Below are 22,347 nucleotides of genomic sequence, written 5' to 3'. Positions count from 1 at the left end.
GGGGGGGGTCAAAATGTTGTCTGATTATTATTAACATACAAACATAAAAAAAGGTGTTTTTTTTTATCTAATTGTTGGTGCTAACGATACTGTAATATTTTTTTATTTTTTAACAAATTTTATTCCCTATAGACAAAACATTTTCAGCCCTTTGGGTTTCCTGCCTCCTCTAGTCTGTCACTGCAAACACACACACACTTATCCAAGCATGGATAAACATTTGAAATATTCATACGCAAGGACACAGAAAGAGAAAGAGAGGCCATGAAGCTATGGAACAGAGAAAGGCAATGAAGCTGAGTGAGGAAAAAGCAAGGAATGAAATGAAAGAGTGCTAGCCCTGTTTGATCCAGTGCAATGAGCTCATGGTAAAGACCACATGGTCAGATTCTCATTATTGTAATTAAATCTACAAATCACCTCTAAAGAACAATGACATTTATTATCAACCACTGCTGAAATGTAGAACTTGCTCTCTGTGGAGGGCTTCAGTATTTGGAAAGTCCAGCCGTTCTGTAGCTCTCAGCATTTTGAGTCTTTGCTGGGAATAAGCCAATGTAAGTCATTAAATGATTTACACTGAATGGGCTGTCTGGATGAAAAGAGGACAGAGAGGTGGCAGAATGAACGAACAGACTCACACAAACAAACATGCATGCTAATTTCCCTATTTTACTTTTGCTGTCATTTAATGCTCACCTACAGTTATAAAATAAAAATAAAATAAAAACAACTGTTACATTTAATCTTTAGCAAATCTCCATGTCGATTTTTCATACTGTGCATTTGCATTATAATGTTGTGATGCCTAAATTCACTTATAGCATTTAAAGCAATTGATTTTTGTATTTACTTATTACAATTTATTTATACAGCTGTTCTCAAAAGTTTACATACCCCTTGCAGAATCATAGTTCACAAGACAAAATAATAGCTGAATTTATAAAAATGACCCCATTCAAAAATGCACATATACCTTTGATTCTTAACTTTGGTTTTTATGTTTAGTGACGGTTGTTCACGAGTCATTTGTTTGTCCTGAGCAGTTAATTCCTCTAGGTCCTACATCATCTTTGGTTCTTCAACATCTTTTGCATATTTGAACCCTTTCCAGCAGTCACTGTATGATTTTGTAATCCATCTTTTCACCCTGAGGGCAATTGAACGACTCTGACGCAACTTTTACAAAAGCTGAAAACATTCACTGACGCTCAGGAAGGAAACATGATGCATTAAGAGCTGGGGGTGTAAACGTTTTGAATTGGATGATCAGGGTAAATTGTAATTTTTGTCTTCTGCGAAACATGTAAGTATTTTCTGTAGCTTCTAAGTCTTACAGATTCTGCAAGGGGTATGTAAACTTTTGAGCACACGCACACACACACACGCAAACACACACACACACACACACAAATGGTAAGTGCTGACATTGCAGAATTTTAGGTGTTACATTTGCTCTTATCACTCAACATTCAGTATTTCAATATCCAATATTTAGTCCTCAGCTCACTAATGTGCTGATATTATGCATAAAAACAAGATGAAATTGTGGAATTTGGTGCAGCTGGATAACATGATGATCTGAGCAGGTGTTGAACCTTTCAGAGCTGTGCATGCTCTGACTTTTACCTTTTAACATGGACCCCAGACATCTGAGAGAGTTATGACAGAAGAAGCTGATCGAGAGAGAGTGTAACACCTCTCAGGGGTGTTCGACAGCCCTTCATAACTGATTTTGCATTTCAATAACACGTTTGATGTGGCAAAGTTCTCACTCTTCAATCTCTTTTGTCCTCCTGCTCTATTCTCTCAGGTGCAGGTTGGAAGCTCTGCTCAGGAACAACGGGTCGTTGGATATATCACCTGTACTCATCTGCATGCTATTGAAGGTAGGTGTCTACACACACACAGAGTACACAGAGGGATTCGAGTCACATCATAGTGACTTAAAGGTGCAGTAAGCGATTTCTGAGAAAAGCTGTTGATATTTGAAATCGACCCAAACAAGGACAACCCTCCCTTCATTGCTCCGCCCCCAAAATGTGCGAAGAGTGGATGTTTCTTTATCACAGCTGATGCGAAGATGACGAACAACAAGGAAGAACAAGAAATGAACAATGTACACAATAGTCCAGTACAAGCAAGAGTTGGTTGGTATTATATTACAAAAATTATATCTATAGTATTGAATTGTTAAATCTGTAATTATTATTATTAGCCTACTATTAATGTTGTTTTATTAATTTCATTTTAATAAATGATTCCACCTCAAATCAAGTTCTTAAATTAAGCTAATTATAATTTTAAAAAGTTGTTAATTAGTGTATTTTTTGTAGTCGGGACTACAAGGTTCCCACAATGTCGGTTTTTCAGGTTTTAGCGACACACTAAACCCCAGTGGAGTTGTGGTACTCTGACTATAGAGCGCTGATGCTGAGTGATCCTGACAGGTTTGTCCCGATCCTACTGCTCGTTTGCCACACATCTGAGTAGATTTCCACACAGAGCAGGGAAACGGTTGTGTGTATTTGTGCGCTTTTGTGCGAACCGTAAAAAAAAAACTAGTCTTCTCTGCTTTATCTCAGTAGCTCGTGTCATGCACACATACCCGAATCGGCACTTCACGTGCGGGGCCTATGACATCACTGCATGTTGACCCCTGTTCTCCGCTTCGATTAATCAACGTGTCCCGCTCGCCCACAGGGTCCCGGTTCCCATGACGACGCCGTTCCTGGCGTCAGCCCTATTTAAAGCTCACGGTCTCTAGCGCTCATTTTTTACGAAGACATTCTCTTGCTATTCCGGGATCCACCCACGCCTCCGTGTGTCTGCCACCCATTCTAATTATAGAGCAGGGGCTATTTCAGGAGGATAAATGAAACATGAGACAAGAAACGGGGAAGAAGGCAAGAGAAACCTGATTATACGGGAGATGATGCTGGACAGGGACTTTTCAGTTATTAGAGGAGGCAGAGCATCTCTGGTTATTCTCAATCGCTTTTTTTCCTCTGTCAAACAGTGTGTGTGTGTGTGTGTGTGTGTGTGTGTGTGTGTTTGTACACATGTGTTTCATTTGCTTACATGCATGCTTTGAAGGCAGGTCAGGGTTTATTGATTTGCAAGTTGTCTTTGTATTCAGCCACAAGTCTAAAAGCAATTTGTATTTGTGTGGATCACTTAGGGTCACACACACAGATGAAAAAATACAGATGTGTGTGTGTGTGTGCTATAGACTTTGACAGTGCAGAGGCGGATTTAAGTTATTCTCCTGATGTACGCACAAGGTTACTTGCCTTGAAAATACTGAAATGTGGTTTCTTTTGCAGGTTTGAGATTTCAAGCAGCCTAGAAGGAAATTGCATGGCTCAGTGGCTGCTCTTATGTATAATGAAGTTCTAAATTGTTTAATTTAAGTATCAAATATCTTACATTTTCAGACAGAACTAAAAAATTGTGTCTCTCCACAGAAATATGAAGCAGCACAACAGTTTTCTTGAGCAGCAAATCAGTATATTAGAATGATTTCTGAAGGATCATGTGACACTGTAGACTGGAGTTCTAATGCTGAAAATTCAGCTTTCAACTAAAACAGAAAAAAGTTATTTTTAATTGTAGCCTACTAATAAGTCATAATATAAAAAATATTACTGCAGTTTTCATCTAATAAATGCAGCTATGGTGTGATTTCTTTCACAAACTTAAAAAATTGGTAGCGCTTTAGATTACAGCCCAGAAAGTACTGCGTAAGTAAAACAAATTTACAGTGTAGACTATCGCTTGAAATAGAAGTTCATGGTGGGAAAGCAAGGGAGTCGGGAGGAGTGCCCTCTGGTGGAGATCATGGGCACTGCAGCTGGTGGAAGGAACAGGGAACAAGCACCATTTTAATTTACAGACTGCAGATGTCAAACTTGCCTTGTAACTACATGGAACAATAGGGTAAACAAGCACCACTTACCCTGTAACTAAATGGAACGAGAGTATATTTCCCCAGTATTTAAAAAAAAAGTTCCAATAGTCTTTGAGAATGATCACCGACAGCGACACCGAAACCTGTCATCATCCAATCACAGCCCCACGCTAACGTCAAATCCCTTTCACTTGCTGCGTCTCATTTCGAAGGCTGCATACGCCATCGCGGCGGTCTCCTTTAAGAAAAGTATCCGCAGATTGCAAAGTAAGAAAGAAATTGCACTATTTTACACTTCACAAGGAATAAGTGAATTGTATTACGGTTCGTTTTCTTAAATTAGACATCCTTGAAGACGTATGCAGCCTTCATGCATTTTTATGTCTAAGAGGCTTTTAAACACAAACCTAACTGCAGACACTGAAATGACATACACTGTGTGTTACAGTACAAATATTTTAAGTGTCCCTTATTTTCCTATAAAGAACCACAATTGTCCCCTAATTTCAACACAGAACTAATGAAACAAACTAAAACAGCTGCACCTTTGATATATAATGTATGTATTGCTGTATGTATACACTATTATTACAAAAAGGTATGCAGTGTATGTTCTTGCTAAATTACTCCCAAATGTATATTGTTGCCTATCATAATAGTACCCGATAGTTCTAAAATACTTAATAGTATTAATAATTTGTTGAATTTCCTGGTTGTGACCCCTTTATTCCACAAACATTACATATTGTTCCTTTAAACCTACATGTATGTATATGTACAGTACACTATAATTACCAAATGTTGCATTGTAAATTCCTTTTACTTGCACAGTACTTTGTGGGCTGTAATCTAAAGCATTACCAAAAAATGTTACAGACTGCAAACTTTTGAACATTGCAACATTGTGAAGTGCAAGTGAACAAAATAATACATAAAACAGAATGCTTTGATTGGCCAATCAGAATCAAGTAATCAAGTGAACATTTGGTAACACTAGAGGTGCAGAAATTACACACTACACCTTTAAGAGATTTTGTTAAAGGTTATTTGTTAGCACCAAAGCACACACACTTCAGCTACTGTTTGAGGTTTGCAATTAAATTGCTGTTCTTTCTCTCTTCTACACTTGCCACTGCCAGCTCCACCAAAGCAGAAGGGAGATGTTGCAGACATCCCCTCTTTTTCTATGCTTCACTGCTCTCTCGCACTCTTCTTGGCTCTGTTTTCCCACCCTGGCCTCATTAAATCGCTACATCTGCCATAACTGCCTCAGAACGAGTCGTGAAAATGTGATAAACTGAAGGCACCTCAGTGCGACGCCGTTTCATTGTATTACCCCCAAATCAAATGAGTTGTTTTACACAATGCGATCCGTGCACTTTTTATTGAATAAAACCCTCCGTAAAATGACATTTGTGTTTTATTAGATTGAGTTGTTGATAGGTATTGTTTGTGTAAATCTGTCTTCCTCTCTCAGGTGATGCATCTGTGCGCTGCGAGCAGTTGGACATGCTGCTGGAGTGGGGCGCTGAGTTTAGGAGGAACACCTTGGCTCCCATGGACGAGGAGAAGGTTCTGGAAGATCAGGTGGCCTTCGACGTCATCCTCGGAGACCTCAACTTTGACAACTGCTCTTCGGGTACCAGCATTTTCTTCGTTAAAAACATATGGGGTTTTAATACTAAAGCAATAAGCAGGCCACGTGGAATCTGCAGATTTAGGATGTAAAGAAATGCCCTTCAGGTGTTTATTTATTTAGGGCAAAATGTATTATACCTTTGGCTACTAGTAATAAATGTATATAACAGCTGGGTTTAACTTAATGGCTTTAACAACAATCCCAATTTGACTCAATTGGTCCATTTTATTTAGTAAAACTCGTTATGAGAAAATACAATAATATTCAAAAAAGTTATTATCATTATATTTGTATTAATAATTATTATTAATAATGATGTTAATAATAATTATTATTAATATATATATATATATATATATATATTAGTAGTCATAGTAGAATTAATAATAGTTTGTAGGGATAATAATAATACTTCCTATTGTTTTTATTAATATTGCTATTATTTAAAGAAATTACAAAATGCGACATAAACTTAGCAGAAGAAATGTTTAATATTATTATTATCATTATTATTATTATTGCAACATTTTTCCAAGTGTTTCACCATTTTTTTATTACTATAATAATAATAATAATAAATAGTAATAATAATTAGAATTGCTTTTGTTTTTATTGTTGTTATTATATAAAAAAAATACAAATTACAAAATGTGAAAGAAACTTGGCAGAAGAATTATTATTGCAAAAAAACAGTTCTCCCAAGGTTTTCACAATTAATTTCTTTATAACTTTTAATAAAATATACAATAAAAAAATAAGATTTTAATCTTTCACATTTTTTTACATCATATTTTAGAGCCAGAACTATGCACTCAATAGTAATATCCCGTTTAATTTTTCTAATGTATCTTGTAAAATTACTTTGAATATTAAATATATTTTTTTATTTAATATAATGGAAGGAGGTGGCCAACATTAAACTATCTTGTTGTGTATGACCAGAAGGAGGCAATGTAACCCTTTCTGAAACTCTTTCTGTCTCACAATGTTTCTGTCATTTAGAGGATAAGCTGGAACAACAGCATTCCCTCTTCAATCATTATAAAGACCCCTGTCGTCTTGGTCCCGGAGAGGACAAACCGTGGGCCTTAGGTGAGTTCAGTAAAAAGGGTTAAAAGAATCAAGATTTCAATGTTTAAGGAAAAGTGTATATATGTAAGGGTATATATTAATACAATTATACATTTTGTTTTCTTATTAAATAGTTCATTTATTTATATATTTAAAATATTTTATATTTGTATTAAATATTTAATAGATAACCTTTTCCAAAATGATCTAAAATAGTATAGTAACCATCTTTTTTTTCCCACAAATGTGAGATTTTGGAGTTGCCTCCGTGTCAGAGCTAAATTAGATGTCACACGCCTGTGCTCAGCGCGCCGTACGCAGATGGTGCACTAGATGAGCTGGCAGGAGACCACAGTAGAGAACTTCTTGCCCAGCCCCACTTCTGAAATAGATCTAACGGAGTGCAGGCCTTTAATGACACTTCTGATTTTAGTGGGCGCCATTAGTGGGCGTGATCCACTTTTCTTTATAGCACACCCTGTTTTTTCTCTCCTCTGAGGTTCAAGGCCTGGTGAGAGTACAAAGATTCACACTCTATCTATAAAAATGTAATGGAAAGACGACAATTTTGCTACTAACCTCAAGAACAGGGGTTCTCAACCTTAATTTGTCCACAACCCATTTATTTTGGTTCCAGAATTATCGCATCCCACACAATTCGGGATATATAATATAGAAAATATTATACCAAAGTGCGTGTTTATATATATATATATATATATATATATATATATATATATATATATATATAAATATATGATAAAAAAATCAAGTTTACAGAGTTTGTGTCAGTACTACATTAAACTACTATATACACTCACCTAAAGGATTATTAGGAACACCTGTTCAATTTCTCATTAATGCAATTATCTAATCAACCAATCACATGGCAGTTGCTTCAATGCATTTAGGGGTGTGGTCCTGGTCAAGACAATCTCCTGAACTCCAAACTGAATGTCAGAATGGGAAAGAAAGGTGATTTAAGCAATTTTGAGCGTGGCATGGTTGTTGGTGCCAGACGGGCCGGTCTGAGTATTTCACAATCTGCTCAGTTACTGGGATTTTCACGCACAACCATTTCTAGGGTTTACAAAGAATGGTGTGAAAAGGGAAAAACATCCAGTATGCGGCAGTCCTGTGGGCAAAAATGCCTTGTTGATGCTAGAGGTCAGAGGAGAATGGGCTGACTGATTCAAGCTGATAGAAGAGCAACTTTGACTGAAATAACCACTCGTTACAACCGAGGTATGCAGCAAAGCATTTGTGAAGCCACAACACGCACAACCTTGAGGCGGATGGGCTACAACAGCAGAAGACCCCACCGGGTACCACTCATCTCCACTACAAATAGGAAAAAGAGGCTACAATTTGCAAGAGCTCACCAAAATTGGACAGTTGAAGACTGGAAAAATGTTGCCTGGTCTGATGAGTCTCGATTTCTGTTGAGACATTCAGATGGTAGAGTCAGAATTTGGCGTAAACAGAATGAGAACATGGATCCATCATGCCTTGTTACCACTGTGCAGGCTGGTGGTGGTGGTGTGGGGGATGTTTTCTTGGCACACTTTAGGCCCCTTAGTGCCAATTGGGCATCGTTTAAATGCCACGGCCTACCTGAGCATTGTTTCTGACCATGTCCATCCCTTTATGGCCACCATGTACCCATCCTCTGATGGCTACTTCCAGCAGGATAATGCACCATGTCACAAAGCTCGAATCATTTCAAATTGGTTTCTTGAACATGACAATGAGTTCACTGTACTAAAATGGCCCCCATAGTCACCAGATCTCAACCCAATAGAGCATCTTTGGGATGTGGTGGAACGGGAGCTTCGTGCCCTGGATGTGCATCCCACAAATCTCCATCAACTGCAAGATGCTATCCAATCAATATGGGCCAACATTTCTAAAGAATGCTTTAGGCACCTTGTTGAATCAATGCCACGTAGAATTAAGGCAGTTCTGAAGGCGAAAGGGGGTCAAACACAGTATTAGGATGGTGTTCCTAATAATCCTTTAGGTGAGTGTATAATGTCGAATATAATGTATATTAATGTAATGGGGAAATATTTGTGGGTCCTGATAATGCCAAATGTCTTACCAGTAAAAAGTGGCCACATTATTTTAAATATATCTAGTCAGTGACAGAGTTCAAGCATATTCTATAAAATAATTCTGTATTTTCAGTTTCAGAATCATGAATATTTTTATTCTGTTTTCACCATTGTCCTGGGACTTCCCCAAAGCCTGTTTATTTCCACCCCCAATGTAATACTAAATTTAGCATTTTAATCAACAGTACATTTTTTGTTAACCTTTTACCATATGTCTTGGAGTATCGCAATAATATTGTATCGTGTGTTCAGTATTGTGATATGTATCGAATCGTGACATGAGGGTATATATAAATATATATACCCCTAATATACATATGTGTGTATATATATATATATATATATATATAAATGCTTTTATAATATGTAATGTATATATTTAATAAATTGAGTGTATATAGACAGCTACACATTTTTTTTATTTTACTATATTATATGTTCTATATTATACTATTTTATTCCATTATTAATATTATTTTATATATATATATATATATTGATTGATTGTTTTATTAAATATGCAGTTTATACTTCATATATTGCTAAAGTAAAAAACAGTGGTCACAAAGAGCACCTTCATGGAAAGTACTGGAACTATCAATCTGGCTATGCTAGAATTAGTGAAGTATTAAGAGGAATAACAGAAGAGAGAAAACGGTTGGGTGGAGATGGCCAATTAGAGTCATGTATATATGCATATCAGAACCACAGTCGTGACTCATACAGATTTCCCTTGAGCTCATTTTAATGCTGGTGTTACTCTGGTCCTGCTCCTAAGAGACCTTGAGTGCACATAGATGTCAAATATCTGTGATCTAAGGGTCTTTTCAGTAGTCATACTCACAGGATATAAATATATTAAAAATCTCCAGTTCATATATAACCTGTATGTGTTGCGTTTTTACATATGCATCTTGTACAGGTACATTGCTGGACACGACTGGGCTATATGATGAGGAGGTCAGCTCACCAGAGAGCCTACAAAAGTAAGTTGAACACAAATATGTGTGTTTATATAGATTATTGTATGCATTCACGGTAAACACTCAGTCATTTAACATTTCTCTGACAGAGTGATGGAGAATGAAGAGGGGAGAAAAGAGTACTTGGTGTTCCCCGCAAGCAAGAACCATTGTCCCAGCCAGAAGGGGCGCAAAATCCCCCTGAAGGGCAATGGCAGGAGAATCGATTACATTCTTTATAAAGAGGAAGGCTTGCAACCAGACTGGAAAGTGGTGAGTTAACATTAATAAACCTACTTCCCTTTTCAGGTGCATTATGCAAATAATGAAAACATTAATCCATGTCCATGGTGGTGTACTGTACATGTACTTTGCGTATTTTTTTTATTCGATGAATAAAATAATATCCAGAATACATTTGCTAAAATGTGTACTAAACAACAGAACTCACTGCATTGGGTATCATATCCCACAATGCAATACACTAGAGGTGTAACAGTTCTCGACCCATGGTTCAGCACACACTTGCACCGCGGTTAATCTCAAATCTGCATCATCACAAAAGCACAGGTTAAAGATCGAAAAGCAGCTTTTATTCAGTCGCAATCCATAAACAGGCACAGGGTCAAAAACACGGACAAACAACCCAAACATGAAACACAGGCAAACAAGGTCATACAAAGAACAGGCGAAAGATCAAAACCATGAAACTGGAAACCAGGATAGAACACGCAGAATTGCAGTTGTAACACAAACAAGACTTCGCAACGAATGAGTGGAAACACAGAGCATATAAGTTATAACCTATAAAGGCAGAGCAAACGAGCTAGGTAATCACACATAACTAACACATATAATATCAATCATAATGAGTAAGGCAATGCATACTGGGAAATGGAGTTCAGGATGAGGTAGTAAAGGAGACGGAAGGAGTGCCCTCTGGTGGCAATCATGGACACTCCAGCTGGCGGATTGTGAAAAAAACGTTAACTGCATGCCACTGGATGCTGCATTAAATGTGTCATATAAATAGGTCATATGACAGCAGTGTAGCATTCTTCTGTGTTAAAACATTTAGCTTATATTCGTAATTGAATATAGGTATACTCAATTGTACAAATGGTATACTGCTCAGTGTTGTTATTGGTAACTAAAATTAAATGTATTCAAAATAATTTTCGTTAACTGAAATAAAATAAAAGCTGAAATAAAATAAAATATTAATATTAGAAGAGAAACTTAGACGAAATGTTGCCCTGGCAACTAACTGTTTGAGTTAAAGTTGAAGTAAATGTAATACCGGTATTTACTAAAATTATGATCGAAATTAACATCAGAATGAAGCTAAATAGAAAAATGACAAATAAAATAAATAAAAATGACAAAAGCACATCATTTTAAACTATAATTAAAATGTAAACTGAAAATATTCAAATAAAAGTTTAAGACATTTTAAGTTATAAAATGTAAAAAAGTTAAACAAATGTTTAGTCAGTTATCTTGGAAATTAAACTGTTCTTAATTAAATAATTATTTCTTTTTTTTATGCAGTGAGTTCAAATTGTAATTTTAAATGATCAATATTACTATATTAAACAATTATGAAAATTTGTCACAGTGCAGCTGTTATTGCTTCCGGGTTTTGTTATTTATCACACTGGAAATGAAAGGTCAAGTTAACAGCTTTGCATTGTGTGATATGGTATTTTACATTTACATTATTATAATACTACTGCACATTTTGGCAAATCCACTCTCACAGATAATATGCATGCAGAAATTTGCCTACTGTGCACAGTATATGCAGAAATAGTAAGAGTAGTATGTTACTTCACTTCATTGGTTCATAACTCTACAGTATTCATGTCAGGCAGTCAACTAATATGTTTCGTTATACTTACTTTACTCTGTGGTGCGATCCCATGGAGCACTGTTGGAATAGCATTCAAAAAGATAAATAGTAGCTGACACATCTGTTCCAATTCAAATATTCACAGGTATAAATTTCTATATGGTATATATATTTTTGCTGTTATTTTAATAGTTATTAATGACTTGATCTATTACCCTTTACAGGATATAGAGGAGTTGAGCTTCATCACTCAACTTGCTGGATTGACTGACCACCTCTCAGTGGCTGCAAGATTGGTTGTGTCAACTGGAGAAGAGGAGACTTAGGACCCGGCCATAATTCAAAAAAAGAAAATCAATGCCACGGAGAGAGAGGGGAGAGGCAAAGAGAGAGCGAGAGAAGTGAGTGAAAGGGAAAAACAGCAGGAGGAGGCATTCGTCAAGCTTCCTGACAGATGAGGGCAGGGTGATTGAGAGGGTTGATAAGCCGTAAAAAACAAGATGGATGACATAGATGGAGAGCATAGACGAGAGAGGTTGGTAAAAGAAAGGCGAAAACCACCAATCAGCTGAAAGCAGCGTGCAGGTGTGTGATTTTCTGGACCGTGGTTTGCCATCCATCCCTGGACTCTCCATGTTTACATCTGAACTGAAGAACAAAATTAAAGATGAACTTCTGAAGCTTCTCCGGGGCCCTTGATCAGGAGGCCATTTTCTGGTGCCATGACCCGGATATTTGAATGACGGCTGTTGCATGGGAGAATGCGTACATTGACTGTTCCGGGCGTCCTTTCACACAATATGGACAAGGACATGTACGTCTGTGCGTTTAAAGTTATTCCACCGCAAGATCTGTCCCTCAGCGTTCTTCAAAAGACCTCAGCAAGTGTCTTTCTTTTCTAATGTCTTTCTAAGGTTTCTATGGCCTCATGCCATCTTTTTAGGGAGTTTATATACTGACATACAATACTGATGAAGGTTGCAAGTTTATGGCCTCATCTAACACTAAGTAAAATGATTAAGAACATGTTTCATTGACCGCTGGGATACAGTGACCAAGCCCTGAAGTGATGCAGTGTTGCCATCACTGCAAACTATGGGAAAACTGAGCAATTGTTGGGGATTTAACCCCGAACTCTCAGTAGATGCATGTTTCTCACTGCACTGCCATGTTTGTCGTGGCCTGCATGTTCGAAGTGAACCCCAGACGCAATTAACACAGGCTGTTTTTCACAAAAACACACAAGCCCCTCCCCTTTTCCTTCTTGCAGTATTGCTGTGGCTCCATCACAGGAGAATGGTGCTGTAAAAGGCATCACAGTGTTCACTGTTTACATATTTGAGCCAAGATTGTCGTCCCCTGCAAATGTTTACACACTTATCAGGCAACGGTACCCCAAGAACTACCCCAGGTAGACCCACCGAAGCTCGCTCTTCATGTGTTAACACAATTACTTTTATACTCTCTAAAATTCTCTTGTTATAAGTTGTTATTATTGATATTATTATCATTATTCTTATGATTACCATGGTTCGTAGATTTGACATTGTTCATTTGCAAATGACTACATTCCCCATGATGCATGTATCTGCTTTTGCTGTGTTAGAGGTTTACAGCAACCTAGTGTAGAGCTCCACCCTGTTTTGACTGACAGACTAATTGGCCAATCAAATGCTGTGTTCCATTCAGTTTCAGGAAATTATTTTGAGATATTCTGAGAACATTATTCAAAACCAGATAACTTTGAAATAACGTTTTTTTAACAATACTGGAAGAATGCTTGCCTAAGAAACGCTCCTTACGGAAGTAAGGAGAATGTTCCCTGTTAGCTATATACAGTAGCAAGACCATGCAAATCCAATTCGCGCAAACATACAGAGCGACCAGTGGTGTGTTACCCAAAAGCATCGCTGGCCAACTTTGGTCGCAAGTTCCATTAATCTCTGTTGGGAACGACAGAACTTGCGATCATAGTTGCTTTAGGGAAACTAAACTTTTGGATTCTTTTTGGTGGATCAAAAAAAAATACAGCTCAACTAGTTCAATTCCCAAATAAATTACTATTTTGAGTCAAGGGGGTCCAATTCCCGAATGAATGACCCTGTTGAGAAAGTGAAACCAGGGAAGTCCGGTTCACTAATGAATAACTCTTTTGAGTCTATTCTTTTTAGTGATTCAAACATATATCAAACAGCTTGAAACTAACTGAGATTTAAATCAGCATTACTGACGGTTGTTTGTTTGACAACATGTTAAAGACACATGTTTTTATTAGGAATGAAATATTTTTTCACATTTTTTGTTTCTTTAGAATTTTTATTCAAAGGCCATCTTTTGTAGGCCATCAACAAAGTGGTTGTGGAAGCGAGCGATAGGAACATCCCACATCAAACTTTGAATGGAACGCAGCATTAATCTAGTCCAAATGCACCCACCCGCCACTATTTTTAATCTTGCGTATCATTCATTAATCAGGTCAGTGTGCCATAATAATTAACCCTTTCCAGATCCACCAGTACTAATGATTATAAGGGAGCGCAGGGTGCAATATGGGCTTACTCATGATAGTGGAACCACTGATCATTAATCTGAGGATAAACTCTTCCTATCGTATCTAAACTGACATCATTTTCCAAGGTCAGTGTCCAAGGGTCAGACAGGGAGAGCTGTAGAGATGCATGCAGTGAAATAATGAAGCTTCACAATTTCTCACTCTCATCGCTGTCCATTAAGATCTTAATGTTCTCTATATATTGTTTTTGAGACTATATACTTTTTTGTTGTTGTATTTTTTTTTTAATTCGAGGAATGCGGCTTACTGCAAGCTTTAGGCTGGTCAGGCTCTCAAAGGGGAAAATGGAAAGGGAAAAGCTTTCTCAGTGTCAGCTCTTTATAACTGCATTTTGGTTCTGCTTTTTATTAAAAAAAATCCCTCTTTGATTCACAGTGTGTGTTTGTTTGATTATTCATTAGAAATGCGATTTGAGGAGTTTTGTTTCATGGAAATTCCACTGGGAAAATGTGAATGCATCTCTCTGCCATTGGAGTTGTAATGTTTTTGAAAGTCTCACCAGGGCTGCATTCATTTGATCAAAAAAATACAGTAAAAACAGTAGTATTGTGAAATATTAAAATTTTAAGTAAATGTTTTCTATATTAATATATTTTGAAATTTATTTAATTCTTGTGATCAAAGCTGAATTTTCAGCATCTTTACTCCAGTCTTCTGTCACATGATCCTTCAGAAATCATTCGAATATGCTAATTTGCTGCCCAAGAAGCATATTATTATCAGTGTTAAAAATAGTTGCTTAATAGTTTTGAGGAATCCGTGATCCTTTTATTGTGTGTGTGTGTATTTTTTTATTAAACCCAAGTGCCTGTGAAAGGACATCAAGAATAGAGACAAACACTTCCTTTGAGAAAGTTTGGATTTTAATCCTCAAAAGTACATGAAAATAAAAAAATGGTTTTCCATGAAAGATTTGTGATCCCACACAATAGTGTACTATACAAAACTTTCAGTCTACACTTTCTGTGTATCTTACAAAAATTCCACAGGAAGCATGTTGAGTTCAACATCAGTAAGAACCCAACACTTCAGGAATAACCCACTGTAACAAATTCTTCAAAAGCAGATGGTAAACAATTGGCTTTATTATGATTGGGTGTGCACTTATGCAGGTTTTCATACAAATAAAACAATGGCCATTTATGAACACATTTGGATTCAAATGTAGGCATAATGAACTAATGTTAATTTACCTCATCCTCAACCAACAGCTATTATTTCTACTTAATAAAAAAAAGCAATGACAAATCTAATATATTTTAATTAGTTATGTTCCTTATGTTCAGCTCAGGCTTTCATGATTAAACATAGTGACATTTAGTCCTTGGGCAGAAGTGCTTGGTATTTGTTCAGAGCTAGATCTCTATTAATATGACTCACGTCATTTGTCTTGGTCAGTATGGTAGACCAAAAGAGGATGTGATACTAGCTAGGGCCTTTTCTTTTGTATATGCCAAATGATCTAATTTAGTGGTTTTGAAATGGTAGACTTGTTTTATTAGAGTGGACAAAATACCACAACGTCAGGGTACATTCATGCCATGTCAAAAATATGAAAAATATAAGTTAAAGGTGCTCTATGGAACTTTTAGCGGCCTCTAGTGGTGATATTTCAGATTGCAACAAGAGCGCTCGTGCTCGTGTGCGTGTGCGATCTCAGGAGCGAGCATTCACTACCGGGCACACGGAGACTTTCAACGCAACGGCGAAAGCATCACACAACATGCTGGAAACTCATGTAAACTCCCACTGCGACGTTACAATAATAGGCTACTTTTATCAGCTTGACGTTGAACTAATGCTCCATGCTCGTACCATGATAACGTTACATTGACTGCATTTAGCCGGCATGTGGTGTTATCTAGCATAGCCTACGGCATTTCACTAACTATTCGTGTATCTTTCACAATCAACAATGTCAACATAGGCGAATGTATAATAATGATAACGAAAACGGTTAGTGAACTAGACTGAACAATGTCAGTGTAACAGTAAGACAGTAGGAAGTAACATTACTGTACTGAACGTGTCTGGAAATGTTTATTATAAACAATATGATAGTGGGATGAATTACATTATAGCGTAACGATCTATAACGTAGATCTAGTACATAAAACAAGTATCCTAAAGCACCTTTTCTTATCCTGGAACAGTCTTTTGTATTCATTCCATGTCTCATGTAGTTTACCTTGCTATTTCAGTTGAGTTTACTAATAATTCAAAAGCTCTGCCGATGTTGATCCGTGTTTTCATCCTGAGTCGATCAGAATCACGTTTGGCCTGACGAGCTTCAGCAGATAAAACTTTGTTTTGTTTTTTATATTTATGTGGAGTTAGTGTTGGAGTGTGTGTTGTGCTGGAGGCAGGTCGTTTTGGGGTGTTATCAGACTCCATGTCGTCAGCTGCAGTGCCGTCGCATAGACTGTATATAAAAAGGAGAGAGGCTCGGGAGCGCGCATGCACGTCACATCCGATGGATTTCGCGGTAAATCCGACCCGGAGACTTCACATATAAATATGAATATTGGCCTTCAGAGGTAATAGCAAAACCCGACAAGTGGATCATTGTAATGTGTGATTACAACCCCTTCACACACAGGGAATAAAAAAAGGATTCATTTTAGAAGAAAAGTTCCATATAGCACCTTTAAATTAACAAGTTTGTCTTGAGCATAACTTATGTTTGCATATTTCTGACATGGCGCATATAAGTGTGTCAAAGAAATGTCGCGCTCATCACTTGTTGCATGCAAAAACAAACATACTTTTGGTCTTGTTCTCAAGGGAGCACCTATAGATGCTGCTTGGTCCTGACACTTTACACCGCACACTTATCCTACAAGCTGTCGTCATCACTTTCCTCCTGACTGCCCTCCTCACTATCTTCTTTTCTCTCGACCAATGTAGATGATGATGATGTTTTTTTTTTATTAACATTAATGACACAGAACAGCAGGAATATTAGGCTGCTGTCACTTTAAGACCAAATGCAAGGACCGAATATAGTGACACAGCCGCTTATCACGAGTATACTTACACATCACTTATGAATACTTGCCAAGATGGGTATTTTAACATAATTTTGTGTGTATGTGTCCGTTCAAGCGCGAAAGAGGAATCGTACAGATCAACTGCGATCCGTTGCACCCCTGATAATTAATAAACACACGTCACCGTAATATCTTACCAGAGTTGGCGAAAAATCCTACTCCAGTAAGTAAACGTGTCCCCAAAAATGTGGGTACGAAACAAAATACTCTTAGGGGTTGTTTCTCCGTCCAGCCTCTGACAGATCGACCACTGCATCGACACAACTTATTTGAACTAAGTTCGTGCCAACATATATTTTACCATCAGGTACATTTTTTTTTTAAGTATTGGCCTCATGCACGACAGGATCACATGGTTTCGCATGAAAGTAGCTTTATTCGTTTTAATGAACCTTTACGCTAGCAGACGATGCAGCTGCTACAGAATATAACAGCATGCACAATATTCATTTGAACACTGCATGTTTGTGTTGCCTGAGGTCTCAGAGTTGTACATTTCCTCTCTCGGTGATCTTTTTTTGTACATGTTTTCCTGTTTCGCTGTTGTAACATTTTCCTCTTTCTGGTCTTTACAGTGCACGGCACGCACGGAAATAAGAAATCAAAACATAATTCTAAAAGTACAAATGTTTAAGGAACTAAAACTAACATTCATGTTGGTTATAAATGAGGAGAACAAGAAGCAATCAAACCAACAATAGGGCAACAACATGTAAGTGCTGTGACAAGTCCCAGTTAGTCTAGCACAGGCCCAGATAGGCACAGTAGTGAGTTTTTTTGTTTTTAAATAAATAAATATAATAGTAAGTGTTATTAATGGGTCAAGTGTTGATGAAAAAGATGCGTCTTTAGTAGTGTCTCGAAAATGGAGACTCAGCTGAGACTGCTTGCTATTGCCAGTGCAAATTGATGAAGAGAGGTGTGACATGTGCTCTCTTTGGCTCGATAAAGACCACTCTCACTGCCGCATTCTGGATCCGTTGCAGAGGTTTGACAGTCATGCTGGAAGGCCTGCCAAGAGAGCATTACATTTGTCCAGTCTGTATAGAACAAGAGCTTGGCCTGATCCTCTTAATGTTGTATAAGGCAAATCTGCAGGACCAGGCAGTTCTAGCAATGTGAAGTTTAACTGATCATCAATCACAACTCCAAGGTTCCTGGCTGTCCTAGAAGCAGTCATGGTTGATGAACCAAGCTAAACGGAGATGTTGTGTTAGCCGAGACCACAAGCAGTTCACGTTTGACGGCATCTGTAACTTCTCATTTAACTAAAATAGAGATATTTAGGTTAAATTATGTTATGTAAATGATCTAATATGTCATAGATACATAGTATTTTAATCTCCTAAATATTTAGGAGTGAGTGGTTCACTTCCAAAATCCTGGACTAAATCTATACCTTATCATAATTTCTGTCATAATGAGGAAAGCTACTGTCATTCTACAAACTAAAGCTACTATTATATTATGTTCCCCTTTTGTATTAATGAGAACATATATTTGTATACAGCAGCATACATATAATGTTGAATAATAATATTGCAACATAATATGATAAACATATGTGAATGTTGGAATTTTATTGTAACATTCTGCTTGAATTATTTGTTTTCTGTACCTATTTTAATGCTGTCTCGGCTAAAGAAACCTTTTTTAAAAGCAGATTTTTGTTTAGGTTTGGTACTATATCAAATCCAGTATGATAAAAATAGAGATTCCTTTTTTTAAAAGCCCCTTTAAAAAGATCCCCTGCATTTTGTAACACAAATTTTACCCTTAAGTTATTAACAGGGTTCCTTTCAAATGTGAAATAAACAATGGGATACCTTTGATACATTAGATCATCTAAAAAAAAGTCCACTGGGAATTGTTGGGATAAAATGAGTAATGGATGCGAAATTGTTTCCCCTTGAAATTCTTTAAAATCAAATGGACTATTGCATTAGCGGATAGTTCTGCAGAATATAGCACTAATTTGTGAATCATCAGGAATGTACCTTATTTGAGTATGTGGCTTTAAAACAATCCCCAGGATAGAAATACACAAAAACTTACTGAAGCCTTCTGAATATGAATGTAAATGTGTATGAAAATATAGTGAGTCAGAGCATGAAAGGACAACTCATCAACATCTGTCAATAAACTCTTCAACAGGTGCATGAGAGATTTGGTGGATGCTGAACAATTTCTTTTAATTGTTGGCAATTCTTTTTAATAAACAAGTATTTCTCAAGATTGCTTGGTCTTTTCTAAGAGATGAGGAGGTGTTTGAATCTTAGTTAAAACTGTCCACGTGTGTCTACATGCGAAACTGTCAGAAGTTCACACTATTAATGTGACATTTGTCATTAGCACCCCTTTTAAAAGAGGAAGTGATACTTGATGGGGCATTTGGGGCCTTATAAACGTGGCGCCCACTAGTTTTAGCCAACTAAAGTATTTTTCATTTAGAATCGAAATGAGATGGGTTTTTAAATAAAATAAAATAATTTATGCTACCAGTAACAATTAATCATTAGCTAAGCATTAATAAACAGCTATTTAACAAGCATTAATAAACATTAATACTCAGTTCATATTGCAAATGCTTTATTCTTGATTTATAAGCATATAATGTGTTTAATAATTGTATTTTCAAACTTTATTAATGATCATTTATCATTTCTAAATGAAGGATTGCATTATTTACAAACAGTTATTTAGGAGTTGTCATAAGATCACTTAGAAAGTTTAAGTAAATGATTAATAAACTTTAAATGTACATAATAGATCTTAAATATTTCTATATTCTGTATCATTGTGTCGTATTTGTTTCCTTTTAAAAGATAACTGAGCCTTTAAATCTCCTTTGTAAAAGCTTTACAAGGCATGAATAGTTCTCACTTTAGATGAGCTCACAAAAATGAACTGACCACTACTAAATGCTTTATAACTACCTATTAACCATGAACTACAGTAGAAATACATGTTAATCAAGCATTTATTAACACACTAAGTAACTATTACTATATGTCTGAATAAAAAAATAGTTTATCATTTACTTACACTTTCTAAGGGATCTTTTGAACCACTGACAACTCCTAAATAACTGTTTGTAAATAATGCAATACTTCATTTAGAAATGATAAATGATCATTAATAAAGTTTGAAAATACAATTATTAAACACATTATAGATATGCTTATAATCAAGAATAAATCATTTAGCTGTATTTATAAACTGCTTGTCGATGTCTGTTAATGATTTATAAATTATTAATTAACTGTTTACAAATGCTTAACTAATTAATAGCGTGCAGTTATTATAAAGTGTTACCATTATTGCTACTATTATTTTTTTGGCTCCAGCATTCCCTTATGACTACAGGATAGTATAAGATGTTTACATTATAATTATCATTATTATACGGAATCATGATTATGGCAAAAAATATGAGATGGGAGAAAGAAAATTAATCCCAATACTTTTGCGTTTCCCCAAGAAACTCTGCTTTGCTCACAAAAATTTTTTTTTAACGCAAACATTTTGCAAGAGAATGCAAAAACATTGATGTGATTTTTCCTCAAATCTCTCTTCTTTTTTTTTAACACCATGTTCCTGTAGGGCCTATAAATAACAATCATATTTTAAAATTTGACTTGGAAGATATAGTTCACCCAAAAATGAAAAATCTGTCTATACGGGGCACGTCCCATTGGCCCTCCAGCCAAATTGTTATATTTTACCAAACTATTATATCCTTCTCATGTGTTTTATTCTGTTTAAAATCCACACTATTTGGCAAATATGACAAATGTGTTCCTCCTCTGCAATTCCATATGCATTCTTTAAAATTCATGGTGCATCTATTTTCCTTCTAGTATAATGGCACATTGTGTTCAGTACTCCAATGTTTTTTTTTTTTTTGTCAAGCCACTTGCGAAAGAGGAAGTGAAAGGTTGGCTGTTAGGGCTGTCCCTTAAAACGAGACAGCATTGTTTAACCCAATGACTAAATATGACTTGTGACGGACATAATCACGTGTGGGAAAAGGACAACAGATACTGCTGTACTTTCATACTGTGTGGGTGAATTTTCAAAATCAAAATCCCCCTCCTCAAAAATCCACCCATGAAGGGATCTCCCCATCACAGAACCATTTGTATAAATGCTGATGGCTTGAGCCAAACGGCATCAAATCCAGCTTGAAGAGCTTCAACAGAGTCTTTGTTCATCCAGCGATCTTGTTAAACAGAACGGCCAGTATGACTACTTCTCGCTTCGTCATCTTCTCCGCAGTGGCGGTGCTTCTGTGTGCAGTTAGCCTCAGTGAAGGTATGGAGACACATAGTTGTAGCTATATTGTATTACAGTCTAGTTGTATATTGAACAAAATGTTAACAAAATGTACAGTTTTATATGAAAGATTTTTACCATTTTTCTTTAATCTAGGAATGCGTGTTTCACCGCAAAGATGCTGTTTCTCCTTCACGGACCGTCCTCTGCCAGTCAAAGTAGTGGTCGATTACAGCATGACAAGCCAGCAGTGCCCTAAAGAAGCCGTACTGTAAGTGTAACAACAATATATCTGTGTTTATATGTGGAGGATATCGTATTGTGTTTATTATATTTATTGTTATGTTTAAGTAGATTTGAAATAGTTTGACCAACAGAGCAAGTTCACGTGTGTTTGATGGTGCTGAAATTCTCTTTACAGGTTCAAGACTGTAAAGGGCCGTCAGGTGTGTGCCAAACCCACTGACTCATGGGTACAGAAGCATATGGAGGCCATTGACCGCATGCGCATCGGGAGCCAGGGGACCTTGTGATCATGTTGACCTGCGTCTTTCGACTTCTGAACTTCATGTTTTGGAAGCAAGTGTGGAGTCTGAGCAAAACTGAGAAAAAAAAATGAAAAAATGCAATTATTGTACTCACCGACAAACGCATTGTCACTAACTGATCAGCATATTGAAGCTATATGGGGTTAAACAATCCAGAATGTACGTTGTTTGGATTTATCTTTTTTGACTCGTCTGTCAATTGTTTTACTAATGTATTTCTAATGAGAGTGTTTTTTTGCTGAAAGATATAAAGTATTGAAGATGATTAGCCTATAGCTCAAAGTATAGACATTTATAGAAGAACATTTTATGAGTATTTTTTTAATATTTTTTTATTGTGTCATTAGAGAAAAA

At 36.5% G+C, this 22,347-nt stretch overlaps 2 protein-coding genes across 4 annotated transcripts in view; both read left to right on the top strand.

Moving 5' to 3' along the window:
• The window catches only part of smpd3 (sphingomyelin phosphodiesterase 3), a 38,756-nt gene extending 25,514 nt beyond the window's left edge, over positions 1-13,242 (top strand). For all 3 annotated transcript variants that reach the window (XM_056250827.1, XM_056250830.1, XM_056250828.1), the window contains exons 3-8: positions 1,814-1,889; positions 5,388-5,549; positions 6,552-6,641; positions 9,657-9,720; positions 9,807-9,969; positions 11,773-13,242. In XM_056250827.1, the coding sequence (XP_056106802.1) occupies positions 1,814-1,889; positions 5,388-5,549; positions 6,552-6,641; positions 9,657-9,720; positions 9,807-9,969; positions 11,773-11,874 (657 nt within the window). In that variant the 3' untranslated portion in view covers positions 11,875-13,242. The remainder of the gene's footprint in view (positions 1-1,813; positions 1,890-5,387; positions 5,550-6,551; positions 6,642-9,656; positions 9,721-9,806; positions 9,970-11,772) is intronic.
• Positions 13,243-21,283: 8,041 nt separating this feature from the next.
• On the top strand, positions 21,284-22,344 carry ccl35.1 (chemokine (C-C motif) ligand 35, duplicate 1). Its single transcript, XM_056250763.1, has 3 exons — positions 21,284-21,484; positions 21,602-21,716; positions 21,867-22,344. The coding sequence occupies exons 1-3, from the start codon at positions 21,415-21,417 to the stop codon at positions 21,976-21,978; spliced, it is 297 nt and encodes a 98-aa protein (XP_056106738.1). The 5' UTR covers positions 21,284-21,414; the 3' UTR covers positions 21,979-22,344.
• The last annotated feature ends 3 nt before the right edge of the window (positions 22,345-22,347 follow it).

This window comes from Rhinichthys klamathensis, unplaced genomic scaffold (genome assembly GCF_029890125.1).
Source record: "Rhinichthys klamathensis goyatoka isolate OS25496 unplaced genomic scaffold, OSU_Roscu_1.1 h1tg000076l_1, whole genome shotgun sequence".
Lineage (NCBI taxonomy): Eukaryota > Metazoa > Chordata > Actinopteri > Cypriniformes > Leuciscidae > Rhinichthys > Rhinichthys klamathensis.
The sequence above is the reverse complement of the archived record's forward strand: the minus strand, read 5'-3'. Positions and strand labels throughout refer to the sequence as shown.